Source organism: Mercenaria mercenaria, chromosome 2 (genome assembly GCF_021730395.1).
Source record: "Mercenaria mercenaria strain notata chromosome 2, MADL_Memer_1, whole genome shotgun sequence".
NCBI classification, from domain to species: Eukaryota; Metazoa; Mollusca; class Bivalvia; order Venerida; family Veneridae; genus Mercenaria; species Mercenaria mercenaria.
This window is the reverse complement of record NC_069362.1, coordinates 3,120,945-3,141,964: the sequence shown is the minus strand read 5'-3', so window position 1 is coordinate 3,141,964 and position 21,020 is coordinate 3,120,945. Positions and strand designations below refer to the sequence as shown.

General features: G+C 36.9%; 1 protein-coding gene across 1 annotated transcript in view; it reads left to right on the top strand.

Moving 5' to 3' along the window:
- The window catches only part of LOC123563054 (set1/Ash2 histone methyltransferase complex subunit ASH2-like), a 99,362-nt gene extending 84,150 nt beyond the window's left edge, over positions 1 to 15,212 (top strand). Inside the window, exons 14-17 of the mRNA XM_053528523.1 lie at positions 2,426 to 2,518; positions 2,887 to 2,985; positions 8,967 to 9,029; positions 10,828 to 15,212. Coding sequence (XP_053384498.1) covers positions 2,426 to 2,518; positions 2,887 to 2,985; positions 8,967 to 9,029; positions 10,828 to 10,926 — 354 coding nt within the window. The 3' untranslated portion in view covers positions 10,927 to 15,212. The remainder of the gene's footprint in view (positions 1 to 2,425; positions 2,519 to 2,886; positions 2,986 to 8,966; positions 9,030 to 10,827) is intronic.
- The last annotated feature ends 5,808 nt before the right edge of the window (positions 15,213 to 21,020 follow it).

Genomic DNA, 21,020 nt, shown 5'->3' with positions numbered 1-21,020 from the left:
TGTCCGGAGCATATCTTCTTCATGCATGGAATGATTTTGATGTAGCTTGGCACAGTTGTTCACCATAATGAGAGGGAGTGTCATGCGCAAGAACCAGGTTCCTAGGTCTAAGGTCAAGGTCACACTTAGAGGTCAAAGGATACAAGAATGAAAACTTTGTCCGGAGCATATCTTCTTCATGCATGAAAGGACTTTGATGTAGCTTGGCAAAATTGTTCACCATCATGAGACTGAGTGTCATGCGCAAGAACCAGGTCCCTAGGGGTAAGGTCAAGGTCACACTTAGAGGTCAAAGGATACAAGAATGAAAACTTTGTCCGGAGCATTTCTTCTTCATGCATTGAGGGATTTTGATACAACTTGGCACAAATGTTCACAAGCATGAGACGGAGTGTCATGCGCAAGAACCAGGTCCCTCGGTCTAAGGTCAAGGTCACACTTAAAGGTCAAAGGTCAGATACAAGAATGACTTTGTCCGGAGCATTTCTTCTTCATGCATGGAGGGATTTTGATGTAACTTGGCACAATTGTACACCATCATGAGACGGAGTGTCATGCACTGGTCCCTTCTTTTGAATTACTTCCCTTTGCTGTTACTATAAATAGCTTATATTGTAACTTTTTCATTACAAGTCGTAGGGAAAAATCGAGACCACTTTTCTGTAGTACAACATGCATGTTACATCCAATTCTGAGGTGTATTTTGAGCTATCTCTACCTGGTAAGGATTTTTTTGTGGACTTGTAATTTTTTTTTTTCGATTTTTTTTTTTTTTTTTTTTTTTTTTTCTCTTTAAAGATTAACTTCCCTTAGTTGTTACTATAAATAACTTACATTGTAACTTTTTTATAATTGACCGTAGGGAAAAACCAAGACCACTTTTCTGTGGTACAACATTGATGTTACTTTCAAATTTTGGGTGTATTTTAAGGTATCTCTACCTGGTAAGGATTTTTTTTGTGGACTTAGAAAAATAAAAGAATTACAATAATTTCTAAAAAAAAACAACATTGTAAACAACTAGAAAATTAAAATTCCATTTGCAAATACAGGTGCTAGTGTAAACAAATTTGCTGTGACGGGCGTATATTGTGACATTCTGCACCCTTGTTCAGATTTTGTTCAAACTTGGTAGTAATGATGTGTGTTAATCTGTTTGTGCATATTCTGGTTAAACTTTTCAGATTTTCTCCAAACTTGGTAGTAACTCTGTATGTTTTGTAATCTGTTTGTGCATATTCTTCTTCTACAAGTTCAGATTAAGCTTTCCAAACAGTTTTCAGATTTTCTTTAAAGCTGGTACTTGTAGTTACAAATATGTGTTATTCTTCTTCTGTGAATTCATTCAGCATTTGCAACATCAGATTTAACTTTCAGTACTGTTTTCAGATCTTCTTCAAACTTAGTAGTAACAATGTATGTCAGGGGCCTCCGTGGCCGAGTGGTTACGGTCGCTGACTTCAAATCACTTGCCCCTCATCGATATGGGTTTGAGCCTCACTTGGGGCATTGAATTCTTCATGTGAGGAAGCCATCCAGCTGGCTTACAGAAGGTCAGTGGTTCTACCCAGGTGCCCGCTCATGATGAAATAATGCACGGAGGGGCAACTGGGGTCTTCCTCCACCATTAAAGCTGGAAAGTCGCCATATGACCTATCATGTGTTGGTGCGACGTTAAATCCAACAAAAAAAACGTGTGTTAATCTGTTTCTTCTAAAAGTTCAGTTCAAACTGTCCATACAGTAAATGAAGGGAGAGGTTAATGGAACATAAAATTATCATTAGTTCGCCTGCAAAAATTGGAAGGTAGATGTAACCTTGTTTGTTGGTATCCGGTAAATCTTTAAAGCTATGTTCCAGTATGTTGTATCTTTCAGCCATTAGTCAAGTTTTGAAAAATCTGCTACATTTTGGGGAGAAGACAAGATCTATATTAATATAGTTTTATGTTGCATATTGCAGCCACTGTTAACGTTTAAGAATCACCTACGCTGTTGAAGAAATACTTGTATCAATATTAAGTTGCTGTATATTTTTACGCCACAGGTGAATTTCTGGAATCACCTATACTATATTAACCTTTAGCCTGCTGGCGGCGAATTATTCTGTCTTTGCAACCAGTGCAGACCAAGATCAGCCTGCACAGTCTGATCATGGTCTGCACTGGGAGCTATTCAGTCAGTAAATTTTCAGTGAACATCCCTTCAAATAATAAATGGTATTGCCCAAATTGAATGATGGACCAGTCCATTTTAGAAACTTAGCAGGGTAAAGGTTAAGAAATATTTGTATGAATGTTAATTTCAGCCACTGGTAAAGTTTAAGAATCGCCTATGCTATAGGATATCTGTTGTATATTTCAGCAGGAATCTCCTGTACTGTAGAAGAAATGCTTGTAAGAATATAAATTTGTTGTATATTTTAGCCCCTGGTAAAGTTCAAGAATCACCTGTATTATGAGGAGAAGGACCATTTGGCAGAAGCTGAAAGAAATTTGAAAACATCTCCAGGAAGTAAGGTGAGAATTCGCACAGTATGTCGCACAATATGAATTTCATTGTAACCTAGTAAAACAGTAATTAATGACAGCTTGTTTGTCCATACTTCTCGAATATGAACGTCTGTCATTTCATAGAAACAAAAAAGAAAACTTAAGAATATATATTGTCATCATTAATCATGACTTCTAAGTCTTGATAATATGGTCAAGTCAATACAAAATTTTGAAGTATTAAGTATGTAAAAAAAGGATTGGTGTAAAATCCAAAATGGTGTTTTTGTATTGGTAGAATATAATTGAAAATAAGAATATAACATAATGCACAATTTCAGCTAATGGGAATTTGACATTGAGTATATACATATAGTATTATTTGTATTTTGTAGATTGGCTTTTACCTGAATGGAAAATTTCAAGGTGTGGCATATGAGGATATCTTTGAAGGCACATATTACCCTGCAATCTCACTGTATAAACATGCTAAGGTGAGTACATGTGTCAGGAGTTCACTGCCCGCATGACTAGCCACTTTTAGGGAGCTTTACACTATCAGCCTAGGGTTCAAACTTCACATTCTGGAAGATTTTGACAGAATACTGTAAACTGGATGTCTAGGGTGTTAAATTTATTCAGTGATACGATAGTGAATAGTCCATTTCTTGCGCCTGTTAGCTGGTTATATTTTCAGCAATAAAATGGTTATTATGTCTTCCCTCCCCTCTAGGGGAGACATACTGTTTTTGCCCTGTCCGTCCGTACGTCACACTTCATTTCCGCTCAATAACTGGAGAACCATTTGACGTAGAACCTTCAAACTTAATAGGGTGGCAGGACTTATGGAGTAGACAACCCCTATTGTTTTTGGGGTCACTCCGTTAAAGGTCAAGGTCACAGGGGCCAGAACATGGAAAACCATTTCCGATCAATAACTTGAGAACCACTTGACCCAGAATGTTAAAGCTTCATAGGATGATTGGTCATGCAGAGTAGATGACCCCTATTGATTTTGGGGTTACTGCGTTAAAGGTCAAGGTCACAGGGCCTGAACAAGGAAATCCATTTCCGGTCAGTAACTTGAGAACCACTTGACCCAGAATGTTGAAACTTCATAGGATGATAGGTCATGCAGAGTAGAATACCCCTATTGATTTTGGGGTCACTCTATTAAAGGTCAAGGTCACAGGGGCCTGAACATGAAAAACTATTTCCGATCAATAACTTGAGAAACACTTTACTCAGAATGTTGAAACTTCATAGGATGATTGGACATGCAGAGGAGATGACCCCTATTGATTTTGGAGTCACTTAGTTAAAGTTCAAGGTCACAGGAGTCTGAACATGGAAAACCATTTCTGGTCAGTAATTTGAGTACCACCTGACCCAGAATGTTGAAACTTCATAGGATGATTGGTCATGCAGAGTAGATGACAACTATTGATTTTGGGGTCACATTTAAAGTTCAAGGTCGCAGGAGTCTGAACATGGAAAACCGTTTCCGGTCAGTCACTTGAGAACCACCAGACCAAGAATGTTGAAACTTCATAGGATGATTGGTCATGCAGAGGAGATGACCCCTATTTATTTTAGGGTCACTCTATTTAAGGTCAAGGTCACAGGGGGCTGAACATGGAAAACCGTTTCCGGTCAGTAACTTGAGAACCACTTGACCCAGAATGTTGAAACTTCATAGGATGATTGGACATGCAGAGTAGATGACCCCTATCGATTTTGGGGTCACTTAGTTAAAGTTCAAGGTCACAGGAGTCTGAACATGGAAAACCATTTCTGGTCAGTAACTTGAGAACCACCAGACCCAGAATGTTGAAAACTTCATAGGCTGATTGGACATGCAGACTAGATTACCCTTATTGATTTTGGGGTCGCTTGATCAAAGGTCAAGGTCACATGGGCCTGAACATGGAAAACAAATTCCATTCAGTAACTTGAGAACCACTTGACCCAGAAGGATGATTGGTCATGCAGAGGGGATGACCTCTATTGGTTTTGGGGTCACTCCATTAAAGGTCAAGGTCGCAGCAGATAAAAAATTGAAATCCGTTTCTGGTTTATAACTTTAGAACCATTTGACCTAGAACCTTCAAACTTCATAGGGAGATAGGAATAACATAGTAGATGACCCCTATTGTTTTTGGGGGTCACTCCATCAAAGGTCAAGGTCACAGGGGGCTGAACATAGAAAACTCTTTCCAGTCAATAGCTTGAGAACCACTTGACACAGAATGTTGAAACTTAATAGGATAATTGGACATGCAGAGTAGATGACACCAAATGATTTTGGGTCACTTGATCAAAGGTCAAGGTCACAGCAGCCCAAACATGGAAAACGGTATCCAGTTCATAACTTGAGAACCACTAGGCCCAGAATGTTGAAACTTAGTGGATGATTGGACATGCCAAATAGGTGATCCCTATTGCAGCCAACCATCAATGTCTCTTTGACTTTCGCTGTTGTCCCCTATTGACTTCTTGCATATACGACTATGCAGTAGGGGAGACATGGGCTTTTTTACAAAAGCATCTTCTAGTTATTAAATGATTTTCTGTGAATTGTCAAAATATTAAATGTGATTTGTACATTGAAAAATATCAAATATATTTTTCACTGGTAAGAAAGAATAGAATGTTCAAATTAAGTCAAAACATAAATAAATAGAAAATTTGTTTGTTTTACATGCAAAATCAAAATATCTTTCACTTATGAACACCATATCTTACATTTTCACCCGTGGCTATGCTACTTGTGAAAATATAGCATCTGTACTTCACTGTGAGAGATATTTCAGTCTTGCATTGAAGCAAACAAACATCCTCTATATAGGCATTCTAGGACCAAAGTAAATCCAGTGCCCATTAACTGTATAGTCATTAGATAATATTAGGTTATTAAACATTGTTCCGTACAATTAGGAGATATATTTGGAAGGATACGCAGCTGAGAAAACCATATTGGACGAGCCGCTGGCTGAGTCCAATATGGCTTTTCCAGCTGGGTACAAGTCCAAATAAATCTCGTATTGTACAGTACTATGATAAATAACCTTTTTATTCTATATCTATTTTATTTATTTTAAATTGAAAATGATTTACTGAATATTGTATTTCTGCCTTTTCTGATTTCAAGACACATAATCAAACTCTGCACATAGAGTGCCTACATCACCTGATTTACATTCAGAACATTTTCATGCGTTTCGGGCTTTATTGTGTGTTTAACCTGGGTCTGCTGAACGGTCCAAATAAGGAAAAAATACAGGATTTTTGTACGCACGTGCATCCAATACTGTAATATATTGTAAATAAATATAGAATAACAGTATTTAATTCAAAAGTGCTGAATTTCATGATTACATACTACTCTTGTTTTGTCATTTTTCAACCAAAAAATGATATGACCAAATATCCACAAGACAACAATACACATTAAATATATCTTTAGAATCATAGGTAGAACATTCATATCCCAACGTTCACTTCTGATAAATAGGTTTTTAAACTTGAAGAAAAGTTTGATGACTCTAATGCAGATAACTCTATCAATAGGCAAAATGAAGGTGGACAAGATTTGAACTGAATAAAAAATTATATTTGCTGAAGATGCACCAGGTAAGTCTAGCCTTGACTAGGCAATAAAACTGAGTTTGGAGACCAATCGCAATATGCTGCTGTGCCATTGGTCAGTTTTGGAACAGATCTCAGAATCAACCAATCAGATGTGGGAGTATTTAGACTGGTTTCCAAACTTTTTGTTACATTGGGTCTTTGCCTCACTTAGAAAATTGAGCAACTAAATCATTGGTGACTCAGGGATGGTTTCATTTCAGTGCTAGACTTCCTGTTAGAGTAAAGTTTACATGACTGTAGGACTTAAAACGTCTGAGATAAAGAATTCTCCAATAGTTTTAATAGCGTTTTCCAACCTGACATTGAAGTTTTCTTGAAATTCTCCATCCCTAAAGGCTCATCTCACTTGCTTCAGAGATAAAAGAGAAAATATAAATCTTCAGACAAAAAATCATTTTAATTGGAGAGAGTTACAAATACCAGTCAGTTAATACCTGATTTTGTCCAGATGAAGGGATACAATCCATAAATCAGTATGAATAAGTGTTAGACGGAGTTATCTTTAAAAAAAGAATTACATGCATATTCTGACTTGCCCATCCAGCAACTCTCAGATTAACTGTGAATACAGCAATCAGATGCAGACGTGTGCAGACATTGATAGATTTTATCATCTTAACTTCACTGTCCCATGTGGTTGTGGGGCAACTTGTGTATGAAAAGAATTGGAACCACAACTTACAAGGTCTGAACTTTTGGTTTTGTTGTAATTCTGTGATTCCAGCAATATAAAAGTTTTGTTTTCATAGTTCATACCCAATTTTTTGTCGAGGTCACTTGCGGAAGCGAAGACATAGTTGTCTAAATGGCTGTTAGGTGTATGTGCGTGTATGTGTGCGTCCGTCCGGATGTAACATAGGTGGTCATTTAATACAACAATCATAACCTTTTGACCAGTTTTATTTAACAGCAACAGTCTTTATTATGTAAACATAACATTTTTACGTAGATATTATCAAGTGAAGGTGACCTTATCAATCTTAGCATTTCTACCCCATCTCTCTAACTCTAACTCTTAACTCTAACTCTCGATAATTATATTTTAGCATATATATTTAATTAAGCAGTCTAGCCGCTATGTAAAATTATGCAATTTGTGGTGTCTTCTCCTTAAACATATCTAACTTTGATCCCGGAGTTAATGATATAAACAACTAAGTATACCTGTTTAACCCTTGGGCTACATGTTTTGTGAAATGGTTTGATAATTCAGCAAGCTTTCAATATTTTCAATTTAGATTCAAGTATTACAGTTTATCATCTTTCTCCGTAACATATTAAACAATAATTTATAGAATATACAATATTTCGAACCTTTCAAACCTGTTACATTACACGGATTTGTTTGTCCGGACCATAACTTTGACATGCATGGAGCAATCTCTTTTATATTTGGCATGAATGTTAACCTCAGTGAGAGGGAGTGTCATTTGCAAACCTCAGGTTCCTATCTCAAAGGTCAAGGTCAAACTTGGAGGTCAAAGGTTAAATTCAGTACTGACTGTTCAAAGCATTTCTTCTTCATGCATCGAGGGATTTTGATGTAACTTGGCACAAATGTTTACAACCATGTGACAGAGTGTCTTGTGCAAGAACCAGGACCATAGGTCTAAGGTCAAGGTCACACTTAGAGGTCAAAGGTCAGATACAAGAATGACTTTGTCCGGAGCATTTCTTTTTCATGCATGGAGGGATTTTGATGTAACTTAGCACAGTTGTTCACCATCATGAAACGGAGTGTCATGTGCATGAACCTAGAATTACTTCTCTTTTTTCTTACTATAAATAGCATATATTGTAACTTTTTTATTACTGGTTGTAGGTAAAAATTAAGAACACTTTTCTGTAGTACAATATGCATGTTACATCCAATTTTGAGGTTTATTTTGATCTATCTCTACTGGTATGGATTTTTGTGTGGACTTAAAGATTTACTTCCCTTTGTTGATACTATAACTAACTTCAATTGTAACTTTTTGTAGTCATTTTTCATTTGGCATAAATGTTTGCCTCAATGAGACAGGGTGTCATGTGCAACTCCTAGTCCTTTTGAAAGCTGGCGGGCTCGAAATGTTGCCCATTGGCATCTAGTTTCTTTAGATGCATCCGTGCAGGCTAATTTTGGTCTGTACTGTTTCCTATTCAGTCAATAAATTTTCAGTGAACACCCCTTTGAATAATAAATTGTAATGCCAAAATTAAATGATAGACCAGTCCATTGTAGAAATTTAGCATTGTAAAGGTTATTCATGTGACTATGTGTAGACCAATGAAAGGTCTAATATGGACTGTCACTCAGTAGGTACCAGTAATTCTGAAAGGCTTTGTGTTCTTCAGTAAAACAATACAGAGGTTAATAAAGTATATGTTTTATAAGATTGGCACATTCTCATCAACAATAGGAATAACAGTGTATTTACAATAAAGTCAAGTCTATGATATATAATATCTGTAAAGAATTTTGTAAGTGTCAGTACAATCAAAAGAGGGAAAAAAGAAGAATTAATAGCACAGATAAAATAACCCCAAACTATTTCCGTTTAATATTCGAAAGAAAAGGTGAATATTTCAGTAGGACTTTGCTTTTATGATATGTGTATCATACTTGTTCTTTATACTAAATCTTTTGATATTTTAAGGGTAAAATATCGTTTGGTCTTGAAATTTATCTGACTACTAGTAGATCTCATTTTTTCCTGTAACAACTTGTGCATATTATATCTTATTGATATATCAATGTATTGTCGATATTTGTTAGTTGACATTTCAAATATAAAATGTTCAGTCAGTGACATCCCTGTGTGTATGTTCTTTATCATTTCAGGCTACTATGAACTTTGGTCCAACATTTAAATGTGTTCCAGACAAGTTGCAAGAATACCAGCCTGTAAGTTTTCTCCGTATTACCATGCAAAGCTGTAAGATCTTGCTGTTTTTCCAGAATTCAAGATTTGGTCTCAGTATTGCTCTATGTGTGGAATATTTGCTATACTGTGAAAACATAAATTTCGTGGGCATGAAATTTAGTGGTTTTTGTCAAATCGGCAATTTATGGGGATAAAAATTTGTGGATTTCAATTTTTGAACAAAAAAATGAATGGGAATTTTACTTGTTTGTTGGGTTTAAATTTCGTGGATTGACTCACCCACGAAATCCACGAAAATTAGTCCCCCACAAATATTAATGATTTCACAGTATCTGTCCTTGATATTATGAGTTCAGTCTGCATTAAGTATAATCATCTACTGCCTAGTCTACTGCAATTCTTCATCTAATAACAAAGTAGAAACACTCACAAAATGGAAGTGTTTATGCTCAGATTTTCTTGTGAGAAAGTCCTCCAGCTTAAGATTGGTGGTTTTGCCCAGCTCTCCACCCATGCATAATAACTTAATTCTTGATTCTGCTTTCTTGAATTAAGTGAAGGCTTTATTTGATGGAAAAATACATTTGTTTATGTTGCTGACTTGACCAGTGAAGGCTGGGCTGGAATTTTAATGACGATTACAGTAGAAATAAAACTAATCACTGTTTTCAAATTTTCCTAAATTAAGTGTTAAATGGCTCTGAATTTTTATATTACTTTAAGGATATACGAGCGTTTTTTTGTGTGTTTTTAGCTCACCTGAGCCAAAGGCTCATGGTGAGCTTTTGTGACCGCTTAATGTCCGGCGTGTGTTGTGTGTCATCTGTCATCCGTCCGTCAACATTTCCTAAAAAATCTTCTTCTTGAAAACCGCAGGACAGAATTACACTAAACTTCACAGGAATGATCCTTTGGTGGCCCCCTTTCAAAATTGTTCAAAGAATTGAATTCTATGCAGAACTGGTTGCAATGGCAACTGAAAGGAAAACTTTAAAAATCTTCTTGTCCAAAACCACAGGGCCTAGGACTTTGATATCTAGTGTGTAGCATCATCTAATGGTCCTCTACCAAAATTGTTCAAATTATCCCCGTAGGGTCAGATATGGCCCCGCCCCGGGGGTCACATGGTTTATATAGACTTATATAGGGAAAACTTTGAAAATCTTCTTGTACAAAACCACATGGCCTAGGGCTTTGATATTTGGTATGTAGCATCATCTAGTGGTCCTCTACCAAGATTGTTCAAATCATCCCCCAGGGTCAGATATGGCCCCACCCCGGGGATCACAAGTTTTACATAGACTTATATAGGAAAAAAAAGTTTTAAAATCTTCTTGTCTGAAACCACAACACTTAGACCTTTGATATTTGGTTTGTAGCATTGTCTGATGGTCCTCAACCAAAATTGTTCAAATGGTACCCCATGAGTGAAAAAAGGCCCTGCCCTGGGGGACCCAAGTTTTATATAGACTTATATAGGAAAAAGATTTAAAAATCTTCTTGTCAGAAACCATACGACCTAGGCTTTTGAAATTTGGTATGATGCATTGTCTAGTAGTCCTCTACCAAAATTGTTCAAATTATGCCCCTGGGGTTAAAAGCTTGCTTGAGCAGTCCTTGTAGTCCCTAATTGTTTTCTATGATATTTTCAGTGTTTGGTTGCCCGAACCTATCGATAAATTAAACATTTTGCTTATGCCTTGTGACTTTGAGTGGTTAATAATTTACTGTTATGAAAACTTTATTTCAGATGTTCAAATCTCTTAGTATCAAATTAAGTTATATTTACATGTATTAACATATATTCATATATTGCAGATGTCTGAGACAGCCATGCTATCGATGGTGGAGAATACCCTTTCTGACACCCTTTTTCATATCGAGAACGAAGGAAAACTACCCGACTTCCAAAATTGAAGGGACCATTGTTTGTGAAAAGAATAAATTAGGCCAATACATGTCTGATGAAAAGTATCAACATGCAGCAGATTATAAAAGTCATGTGACTAAAGGAAACATTTATACAAGACTGAAAAATTGCTGGTTTTGCAAAAAGAAAAATGAAAGAAAGAAATTAGGCATGTTAAAGAAAGAAACTAAATTAAATTTTGTTAAAGAAAATGATTAAATCTGACATTCCTGCTGACAGGATTTCATGCTAAATTCTATTGTAAGAAATTTGCATGTGTTCCTCTTAAAACTTATGCAGAATTCAGAGGGATAGGGTTTGGCGAGGGCAGCAAGATATCCTGAGGGATTCTGTAGATGCTATGATAGGAAACAAACATAAAATGAATGAAAAACTAAATTAAATGAATGTCATGTCATTAAATGCTCATTTCCATGTAAACATGTTTTATGTGTTATAGAGCTGTTACTTTAACAGTTTGTTGTGAAACTTGCTTTATATAATAAGGTGTTTTAACAGCATGTGATGTCTTGTAAAGACAAGTTTACACCCCTTGAAAATGATGGTAACAACTGCTTTTTGCTAGAATGAACTTTTATGTACTTTATTAAATGTGATTATATCACCAAACTGGTAGTGGTGTTAGTATAGTAATGGCTATATTGAAAAACTTTCATTTGCCAACACTCCATTTTATGATGTCATTTGTACTAGATGTATATAAATATTAATGAAAGACAGGGTTGTGAGTAAGACCCAGAGAACTTGAATTTATTGGATTGTTTTTTTTTGGTCATTGATGGTCTATCTGTTGATGGACCATTTCCACAGCAGTTGCTTTGTGGAATCAGTGGCCTCCAGTTTGATAAGATGCAGCAAATGAAATCCATCCATACAGGTCACTGCTTCTTGTTCTGCTGTTTGCTTACCTTTAGACCGAGAATAAGTGGACATGTCTGTACTTTGCTGGACAAAAACTCTTCATTTGCTGCTATAAGTATCAGCAACTTAACTCTTACAGTAGGCCCATCTTTAACCTTTAGCCTGCTGGCAGCAAGTGGTTTTGCCTTTGCAATCAGTGCAGACCAAGATCAGCCTGTCCGTCCACACAGTTCACTATTCAGTCAGTAAATATTCAATGAACATCCCTTTGAATCATAAAAAGTACTGCCCAAATTGAATGATGGGCCAGTCCATTTGAATAATTTAGCAGGTTAAAGACCATCTCTGAACAGAGACCACCTGGCTCTAAAGACTGCTGAAATTGTTTCCTATTGTAACATTTACATTGTATTATAACCTGAAAAAAAAAGACAATCTGCCATTAAAGACCACTTTCTCAAGGACAATGTTTATAGAAAAATTTGACTGGAGTTTCATTTTTTGATGCTTATTGTTTTGAAAATACTTGAAGGTTAATTTGAGAAACATCATAATAATGTCTTCTTTTGTGAAAAAGTAACGTTCTTTAAAACAGTAAGATTGGGCATTGGATGTCTCACTTGATACAACAGAGTCTCCATAGAAATATACATTATTTGAGCCGCACCATGGGAAAACCAACATAGTGGCTTTGCGACCAGCATGGATCTAGACCAGCCTTCGCATCTGTGCAGTCTGGTCAGGATCCATGCTGTTCGCTTTTAAAGCCTACTGCAATTTGAGAAACTGTTAGTGAACAGCATGGATCCTGACCAGACTGCGCGGATGCGCAGGCTGGTCTGGATCCATGCTGGTCACAAAGCCACTATGTTGGTTTTCTCATGGCGCGGCTCATTTTTTGACCCCCACAAAGTGAAATTAAGGAGTGGGTAACCTGCAGCCACTATGTCAGTGTGTCTGTCTGTGAAACTGTGAAAACAGTGGGTTCTTTTCCTAGGTGTGTATTAGTAAGATACAGGTTAAGGATGATTTTGGGTAGAATCCACTGAATTTTGCCACAGCATGGCCCCTTTTTTAGCTCACCAGAGCCAAAGGCTTAGGGTGAGCTATTAGGATCAGTCACTGTCCGGCGTCCGTAAACTTTTACTTTAAAAAACATCTCCTCATAAACCACTCGGCCAATTTCATCCAAACTTCACGGGAATGTTCCTTGGGTGAAGCTCTACAAAAATTATTCAAAGAATTGAATTCCATGCAGAACTCTGGTTGCCAAGGCAACAGAAAGGAAAAACTTTAAAAATCTTCTTCTCAAAAACCAGAAGCCCTAGAGCTTAGATATTTGGTGTGAAGCATTGCCTAGTGGACCCTTACCAAATTTGTTCAAATCATGACCCCGGGTTCAAAATTGACCCCGCCCCAGGGGTCACTTGATTTTACATAGGAAAATCTTTAAAAAAATCTTCTTCTCAAAAACCAGAAGCCCTGGAGCTTAGATATTTGACATGTAGCATTGCCTAGTGGACCTCTACTAAAGTTGTTCAAATCTTGAGCCCGGAGTCAAAACTGACCCCGCCCCAGGGGTCACTTGATTTTACATAGGAAAATCTTCAAAAAATTTCTAAAAATAAACCAGAAGGCCTAGAGCGTAGATATTTCACATGTAGCATTGCCTAGTGGACCTCTACAAAATGTGTTCAAATCATGACCCCCAGGGTCAAAATTGACCCCGCCCCAGTACGGAATTTCGTTAGGGCCATCGCCTTTGAATGTGTTGATCTGAAACGCGATACTCGATAGTACGATAATGAAAACGCGAAATTACGAAACTACGATAACGAAAACGCGACAACGCGATGATGATAACGCGATACCACGATAACGAAAACGCGATGATACAATAGCACGATGACGATAATGCGATATACTATCACGTTTTCACCATCGTACTGTCGCGTTATCACCATCGTGATATTGCGTTTTCGTTATCGTAGTATCGTACTGTCGCGTTATCACCATATACTGTCGCGTTATCATCATCGTACTGTCGCGTTATCATCATCGTACTATCGCGTTATCACCATCGTACTGTCGCGTTATCACTATCGTGTTGTCGCGTTTTAGTTATCGTAGTTTCGTATTTTCGCGTTTTCATTATCGTACTATCGAGTATCGCGTTTCAGATCAACAATTTGGATGAAATTGGCCAAACACATACAAAGGCGATGGCCCTAACGGAATTCTGTACCCCAGGGGTCACTTGATTTTACATAGGAAAATCTTCAAAAATTTTATAAAAAATAAACCTGAAGGCCTAGAGCTTAGATATTTTAAGTGTTGCATTGCCTAGTGGACCTCTACAAAATTTATTCAAATCAAGACCCCCGGGATCAAATTGACCCTGCCCCATTGGGTTACTTGATTGTACATAGAAAAATCTTCAAAATTTTTTAAAAATAAACCAGAAGGCCTAGAGCTTAGATATTTCACATGTAGCATTGCCTAGTGAACCTCTACAAAATTTGTTCAAATCATGACCCCCAGGGTCAAAATTGACCCCGCCCCAGGGGTCACTTGATTTTACATAGGAAAATCTTCAAAAATTTGCTAAAAATAAACCAGAAGGCCTAGGTCTTAGATATTTGACATGTAGCATTGCCTAGTAGACTTCTACAAAATTTATTCAAATCATGACACCCGGGGTCAAATTAACCCCGCCCCATGGGGTTACTTGATTGTACATAGAAAAATCTTCAAAAATTTTCTGAAAATAAACCAGAAGGTCTACAGCTTAGATATTTGACATGTAGCATTGCCTAGTAGACCTCTACAAAATTTACAGTTTGACATTTGAAACATGTAGCTCATATTACTCTGGTGAGCGATCCAGGGTCATCATGACCCTCTTGTAATTTAAAATTCATCAAAATGTTGATGTTTACTCAATTTCTTTTGAATGGATTTATATATTGAATTCCTTACTAATATACAGGTAAGTGATTATAAGATACACGTCAAGTTTAGTTTTGGTTGCATTTCATTTTCAGTATCTCTCGATAAATTCATTTTAAGCTCCAAGTACTATTTGATAGCATTATGCATGTATTTATATGAAGTAAACAATAACTGAACAGCACCATGAGAAAACTAACATAATGCATTTTCAACCAGCATGGATCCAGACCAGCCTGCGCATCAATACAATGTTGTCAGGATCCATGCTGTTCACTTTCAAAGCCTATGGCAATTATTAGAGACTGTTAGTGAACAGCATGGAACCGGACTTGACTGCACGAATGCGCAGGCTGGTCTGGATCCATGCTGATCACAAATGTTGGTTTTCTCATGGTGCGAATATTGGATCAAAAATTGAACTCTGTACAGAATCAGATATAGGATTAAAGTATTGAATATACATGTATATGCTTGTTTGAAGTTTAATAGAAAACTCTTACAAATGAAGTCATAAAGAATAACAAAGTACAATGTATAACGTCTCCTCGAGTGTGGGGAGATTTGTCAACTTTGTCTGGTCTGTCAGTCTGACAGAAGTTTATACAGAATACTTCGGGAAGTGTATTAGAGGAATTTTAATGAAACTTTGTGGGAGGATAAAGAACAAAGGCTTGTTTTATGTATTATCAGCATTTAAATGCAGGCTAAGTTTGATTTCCGTTACAGTCCACTAATTTCTGGCAAAGTTATTGCCACTTTTTCACTTAAATGTTTTGCAGTATGTCAATGTCCCTTTGATTACTTTTAAAGGGATGGATGGATCACTTCAAAATAAAGGATTATAAAATGCAGGCCAGGTTTAAGTTTTGGTTACAGTTCACTAATTTTTGTTATGACCCTTTTTAGCTCACCTTAACCAAAGGCTTATGGTGAGCTTTTGTGACCGCTCAATGTCCGTCGTGTGTTGTCCGTACATCAACATTTTTTTTTAAAAATCTTCTTGAAAACCACTGGGCAGAATTACACCAAACTTCACAGGAATGATCCTTGGGTGAACCCCTTTCAGAATTGTTCAAAGAATTTAATTCTGTGCAGAACTCTGGTTGCCATGGCAACCGAAAGGAAAAACTTTAAAAATCTTTCTGTCCAAAACCGAAAGGTGTAGAGCTTTGATATTTGGCATGTGACATCATCTTATGGTCATCTATTGAGATTGTTAGAATTGTGCCCCTTGAGTTTAAAGAGGCCCCACCCCGGAGATCCCAAGTTTTACATAGATTTACATAGTAAAAAACTTTAAAACTCTTCATATCTAAAACCACAACACCTAGGCCTTTGATATTTTGTATGTAGTATAATTATTGTCTTGTGGTCCTCTATCAAAATTGTTCAAATTATGCCCCTGGGGTGTCTCGAGTTTTACAAAGATTTATTTAGGAAAAAAAAAATTTAAAAACTTTTTGCTTGAAACTGCAAGGCCTAGGCTTTGATATTAAGTATGTTGTCTTTCGTGTTTCTCTACCAAAATTATTCAAATTATGTCCCAAGGGTGAAAAGAGCCCCTGCACTGGGTGTTCCAAGTATAACATAGACTTTTATAGGAAAAAAATTCAAGATCTTCTTGTCTGAAAGTTCAAGGCCTAGGCCTTTGATAATTTGTGTGTAGCATTACCTGGTGGATCTCTAACAAGTTTGTTCACATTATGCCCCTGGGATGAAAAGAGGCCCCACCCTGGGGGTCACTTGTTAAATGGAAAAATTATCAGATATTTCCAGGACTGTTTAATTTTAATTACCAGATGACCCCAAGCAATTAGGGATCACTTGACTGTGACCTTGACCTACTTTCTTTTTTTTAAGATACAACCTTGAAATTTGGATGACATGTACAGTTTTGCACAATGATTTTAAAACCGACTTTAGGATACCATGAATGTGATCTACTGACTGACCTCCTTAATATCTTAGCATCAGTTTGCCATTTGAAACATGTAGCTCATATAACTCAGGTGAGCGATCCAGGGTCATCTTGACCCTCTTGTTTGACTTAAAATAGGGTTATCCTTTAAGTTACCCTTGTATTATGAAAAACAAGCCAAGTTAATTTTTAGTTGCAATCCAACAATGTTTGGCTCTGTCTGACTTAAAAAAAATTGTTTGATATATGTTTAATTACATTTGAAACATTTATGGTACAACAGTACAGTGCATATGGTGAGCTTTTGTGACCACTCAGTGTCCATGGTGTGTCATGCCTTGTGTGTTCGTCAACATTTTCTAAAAAATCTTCTCCTTGAAAACCATTAGGCAGAATTTCACCAAACTTCACAGGAATAATCCTTGAGTGGTCCCCTTTCAATAAACTTAATTCCATATAGAACTCTGGTTGCCATGGCAATGGAAAGGAAAAACTTTAAAATCTTCTTATCCAAAACAGCAAGACGTAGAGCCTTGATATTGGCCATTTGACATCCTGTTATGGTCCTCTTTTAAGATTGTTCAAGTTGTACCCCTGGGGTGAAAAGAAGCCCTGCCCTGGGGGTCACAAGTTTTACATAGACTTGTATCGGAATTTTTTTAAAAAAATCTTCTTGTCTAAAACCACAAGACCTTTGATATTTGGTATGTAGCATTGCCTTGTGGTCCTCTACCAGAATTGTTCAAATTATTACCTGGGGGTGAAAAGAGGCAACACCCCAGAGGGCCTCAAGTTTTACATAGATTTATATAGGAAAAACTTTAAAAATCTTCTTGACTGAAACTACAAGACCTAGGCCTTTGGTATTTTGTATGTAGCATTGCCTTGTGGTCCTCTGTGAAGATTTCCAAATTGTGCCCCTGGGGTGAAAAGAGGCCCCGCATCGGGGGTCCCAAGTTTTACAAAGACTTATATAGGAGAAAACTTTAAAGATCTTCTTGTCTGAAACTGCAAGGCCTAGGCTTTTGATATTTGGTGTGTTGCATTGCCTTGTGGTCCTCTACCAATATTGTTCAAATTATTACCCTTGGGTGAAAAGAGGCCCTGCCCTTTCGGGTCCCAACATAGTGGCTTTGCGACCAGCATGGATCCAGACCAGCCTGAGCATCCGAGCAGTCTGGTCAGGATCCATGCTGTTCGCTATCAAAGTCTATTACAATTAGAGAAACCGTTAGCGAACAGCATGGATCCTGACCAGACTGCGCGGATGCTGGTCGCAAAGCCACTATGTTGGTTTTCCCATGGCGCAGCTCAGTTATGTTTTTGGAACGTGCTGTTGTAAAACTCCTTTTGGAAATACGCATCAGCTGGTGCACCAATCAGTACACCAATAAACGAAGACACACATAAAACACACAGAATAAAACATTTAAGTTTGTTTTGTCAAAACATATAATATTTTGAATTATAATCGTATTCCGTGAATTATGATTATTTGCCTTACTGTTTTGAGACCACGTAAATAGCCAATCGCGAAGCAGACTTGTATCCGTCTATATTTCATATACAACAGTAGCGTTGTATATATATCGTGGGAAACTTGGGCTAAAAACGCGTGAATTTTGTGTCAATTTACCATCTAACAATACAGGCTAACGCCAGAGTTAAATGACCTTGTAATATTCTCACCAGTTATCAGTGGGATAAAGAATAAGATTGACTTGGAAGTAAATTCAGTTAACAACGTCTAAATAATAATATCGTAAAAATGACCCCATGTTATTGGATATCAATAAAAGGGTTCATATGACTGAAATACAAGACTGGAATAACTATACATATAAAAATCAAATTGAATTACAAGAAACTTCATATTTGTAGTGTAGAACCAACTGGGTAAATACGTAATTTACACATTCACTTAAACGTTTCCAACAGTTGTATTTTTTTATGTTCACTTGTTATAAAATAGACATGTCAGCACGATCCTTACATTTGCAAACAACTGGATCCGGTTATTCGAAACTTTAACAGGTGATTGAGCTAACGGTCAATTAACTTTATTAGTATATTTCAACAGTTTAGAAAACTTAGAAAAACAAATGTACTTGTTAAAGATTATAAACACTAAATCATCTTTACAGTAAAATTAAAACATCATACTAGTGTTTCCCACCCACCAAGACTAGTATCTTGAATAGAAATTTAACAGGCGGTTAGTTAAACAGCCTAATGCAGGGGTCGTGGGTTCCATTATCATTGGGGCCACGACCATGACTTCTCATATGACACCAGTACTGGTTTTCCCAGGAAGCGGACTCGAGAGGGGTTACAATAAGCTTAAAGCTTTCATCACATTCGAGCTAAAACAAATTAGTATAATCTAAACTAAACTTAACTAACAGCCCGTTAAAGTTTCGAACAACTGGGCCCTGTTAGAAAGTAGAACAACTACATCATTCTTACAAGAAAGGCACGATATAGTAAAAAGTGTTCTTAGTCCTACGAGCATCTACGCATTGACTATATCCTGATAAACAAAATAAATAAATAAATAAACACAGACACTGGTTCCTGTTTTTAAAAGAACAAAAAAATGAATATAACCATAATTATTTTGTCACTTTATACCGATTGTTGAAAATATAATTAATGTAATTTGTAATAGAATCTGATAATTTGTATGTGATTATGTATATTACCAGTAAGCACTAGTCCATACTTAAAATACCAGATTACTTCAAACAACAGTAATTTTTTTTTTATCAAACATGTTTACCTCCGATTTGCTGTCAGCCTTTTTAGCTCATCTGAGCATGAAGTGCTCAAAGGTGAGCTTTAGTGATCGCCCTGTGTCCGGCGGCGTCCGTCAACCGTCGTCAACAATTTGACTGTTAACACTCTAGAGGTCACAATTTTGGTCCAGTCTTAATGAAACTTGGTCAGAATGTTACCCTCAAAATCTTGGACACGTTTGATATTGGGTCATCTTGGGTCAAAAACTAGGTCACCAGGTCAAATCAAAGGAAAAGCTTGTTAACACTCTAGAGGTCACAATTTGGGCCCAATCTTAATGAAGCTTGGTCAGAATGTTACCCTTGATAAAATCTTGGACGAGTTCGATATTGGGTCATCTGGGATCAAAAAATAGGTCACCAGGTCAAATCAAAGTAAAAGCTTGTTAACACTCTAGAGGTCACAATTTGGGCCCAATCTTAATGAAACTTGGTCAGAATGTTACCCTTAATAAAATCTTGGACGAGTTCGATATTGGGTCATCCAGGGTCAAAAACTAGGTCACCAGGTCAAATCAAAGGAAAAGCTTGTTAACACTGTAGAGGCCAGATTTAAGACTGTATCTTCATGAAACTTGGTCAGAATGTTAATCTTGATGATCTCAGGGTCCATCTTGAATCTGGGTCATGTTGGATCAAAAACTAGGTCACCAGGTCAGATCAAAGGAAAATCTAGTTTACACTGTAGAGGCCACATTTATGACTGTATCATCATGAAACTTGGTGAGAATGTTAAACTTGATGATCTATAAGTCAGGTTCAAATCTGGGTCAGGTGGGTTCAAAAACTAGGTCACTAGGTCAAATCAAAGGAAAAGCTTGTTAACACACTAGAGGCCAGATTTATGACTGTATCTTCACGAAACTTAGTCAGAATGTTAATCTTGGTGATCTTTGGGTCAAGTTTGAATCTGGGTCATGTCTTATCAAAAACTAGGTCACTGGGTCAAATCAAAGGAAAAGCTATTTAACACTTTAGAGGCCACATTTATGACCATATCTTAATGAAACTTGGTCAGAATGTTAATCTTGATGATCTTTAGGTGAGCGATACAGGCCCTCTTGTTTTTGTAGTTTCGGAACCTGGCTATCTTCTTGAATCAACGTATCTGTCATCGTGTTTCGCCAACATGCAAACTCCTCACAAAAACTAATTGTTCAGCAGTTTAATTTTTAGTATTTTTGAGAAATCCATATCTAACTGTTTAGCATTTGCGATTGCAAATGACTCAAAGTGTTAATGAACGTCAGATTTTAGTAAATCCGGTATTTGAGTAAAAAATAACCTGCATTCTTTCATATGCCCTACTGACAAATAAGCGCTAATGGTACAAAGATAATATCACTCTGATAAAAACACGTTAATCCTGATTTCTATAGAACGCGTGGGACAGTTTTCAATAATTGCAGTTTTTATGTCACGTGGTCTAAGTCGGATAGACAACGAGTGACGTTGTCTACGGGAAATATACAACTCGCTTTGCTCGTTGTATATATCCCGTAGACAACAGCACTCGTCTATCCTATACATAAATACGCTATAGTAAACTGAGCCC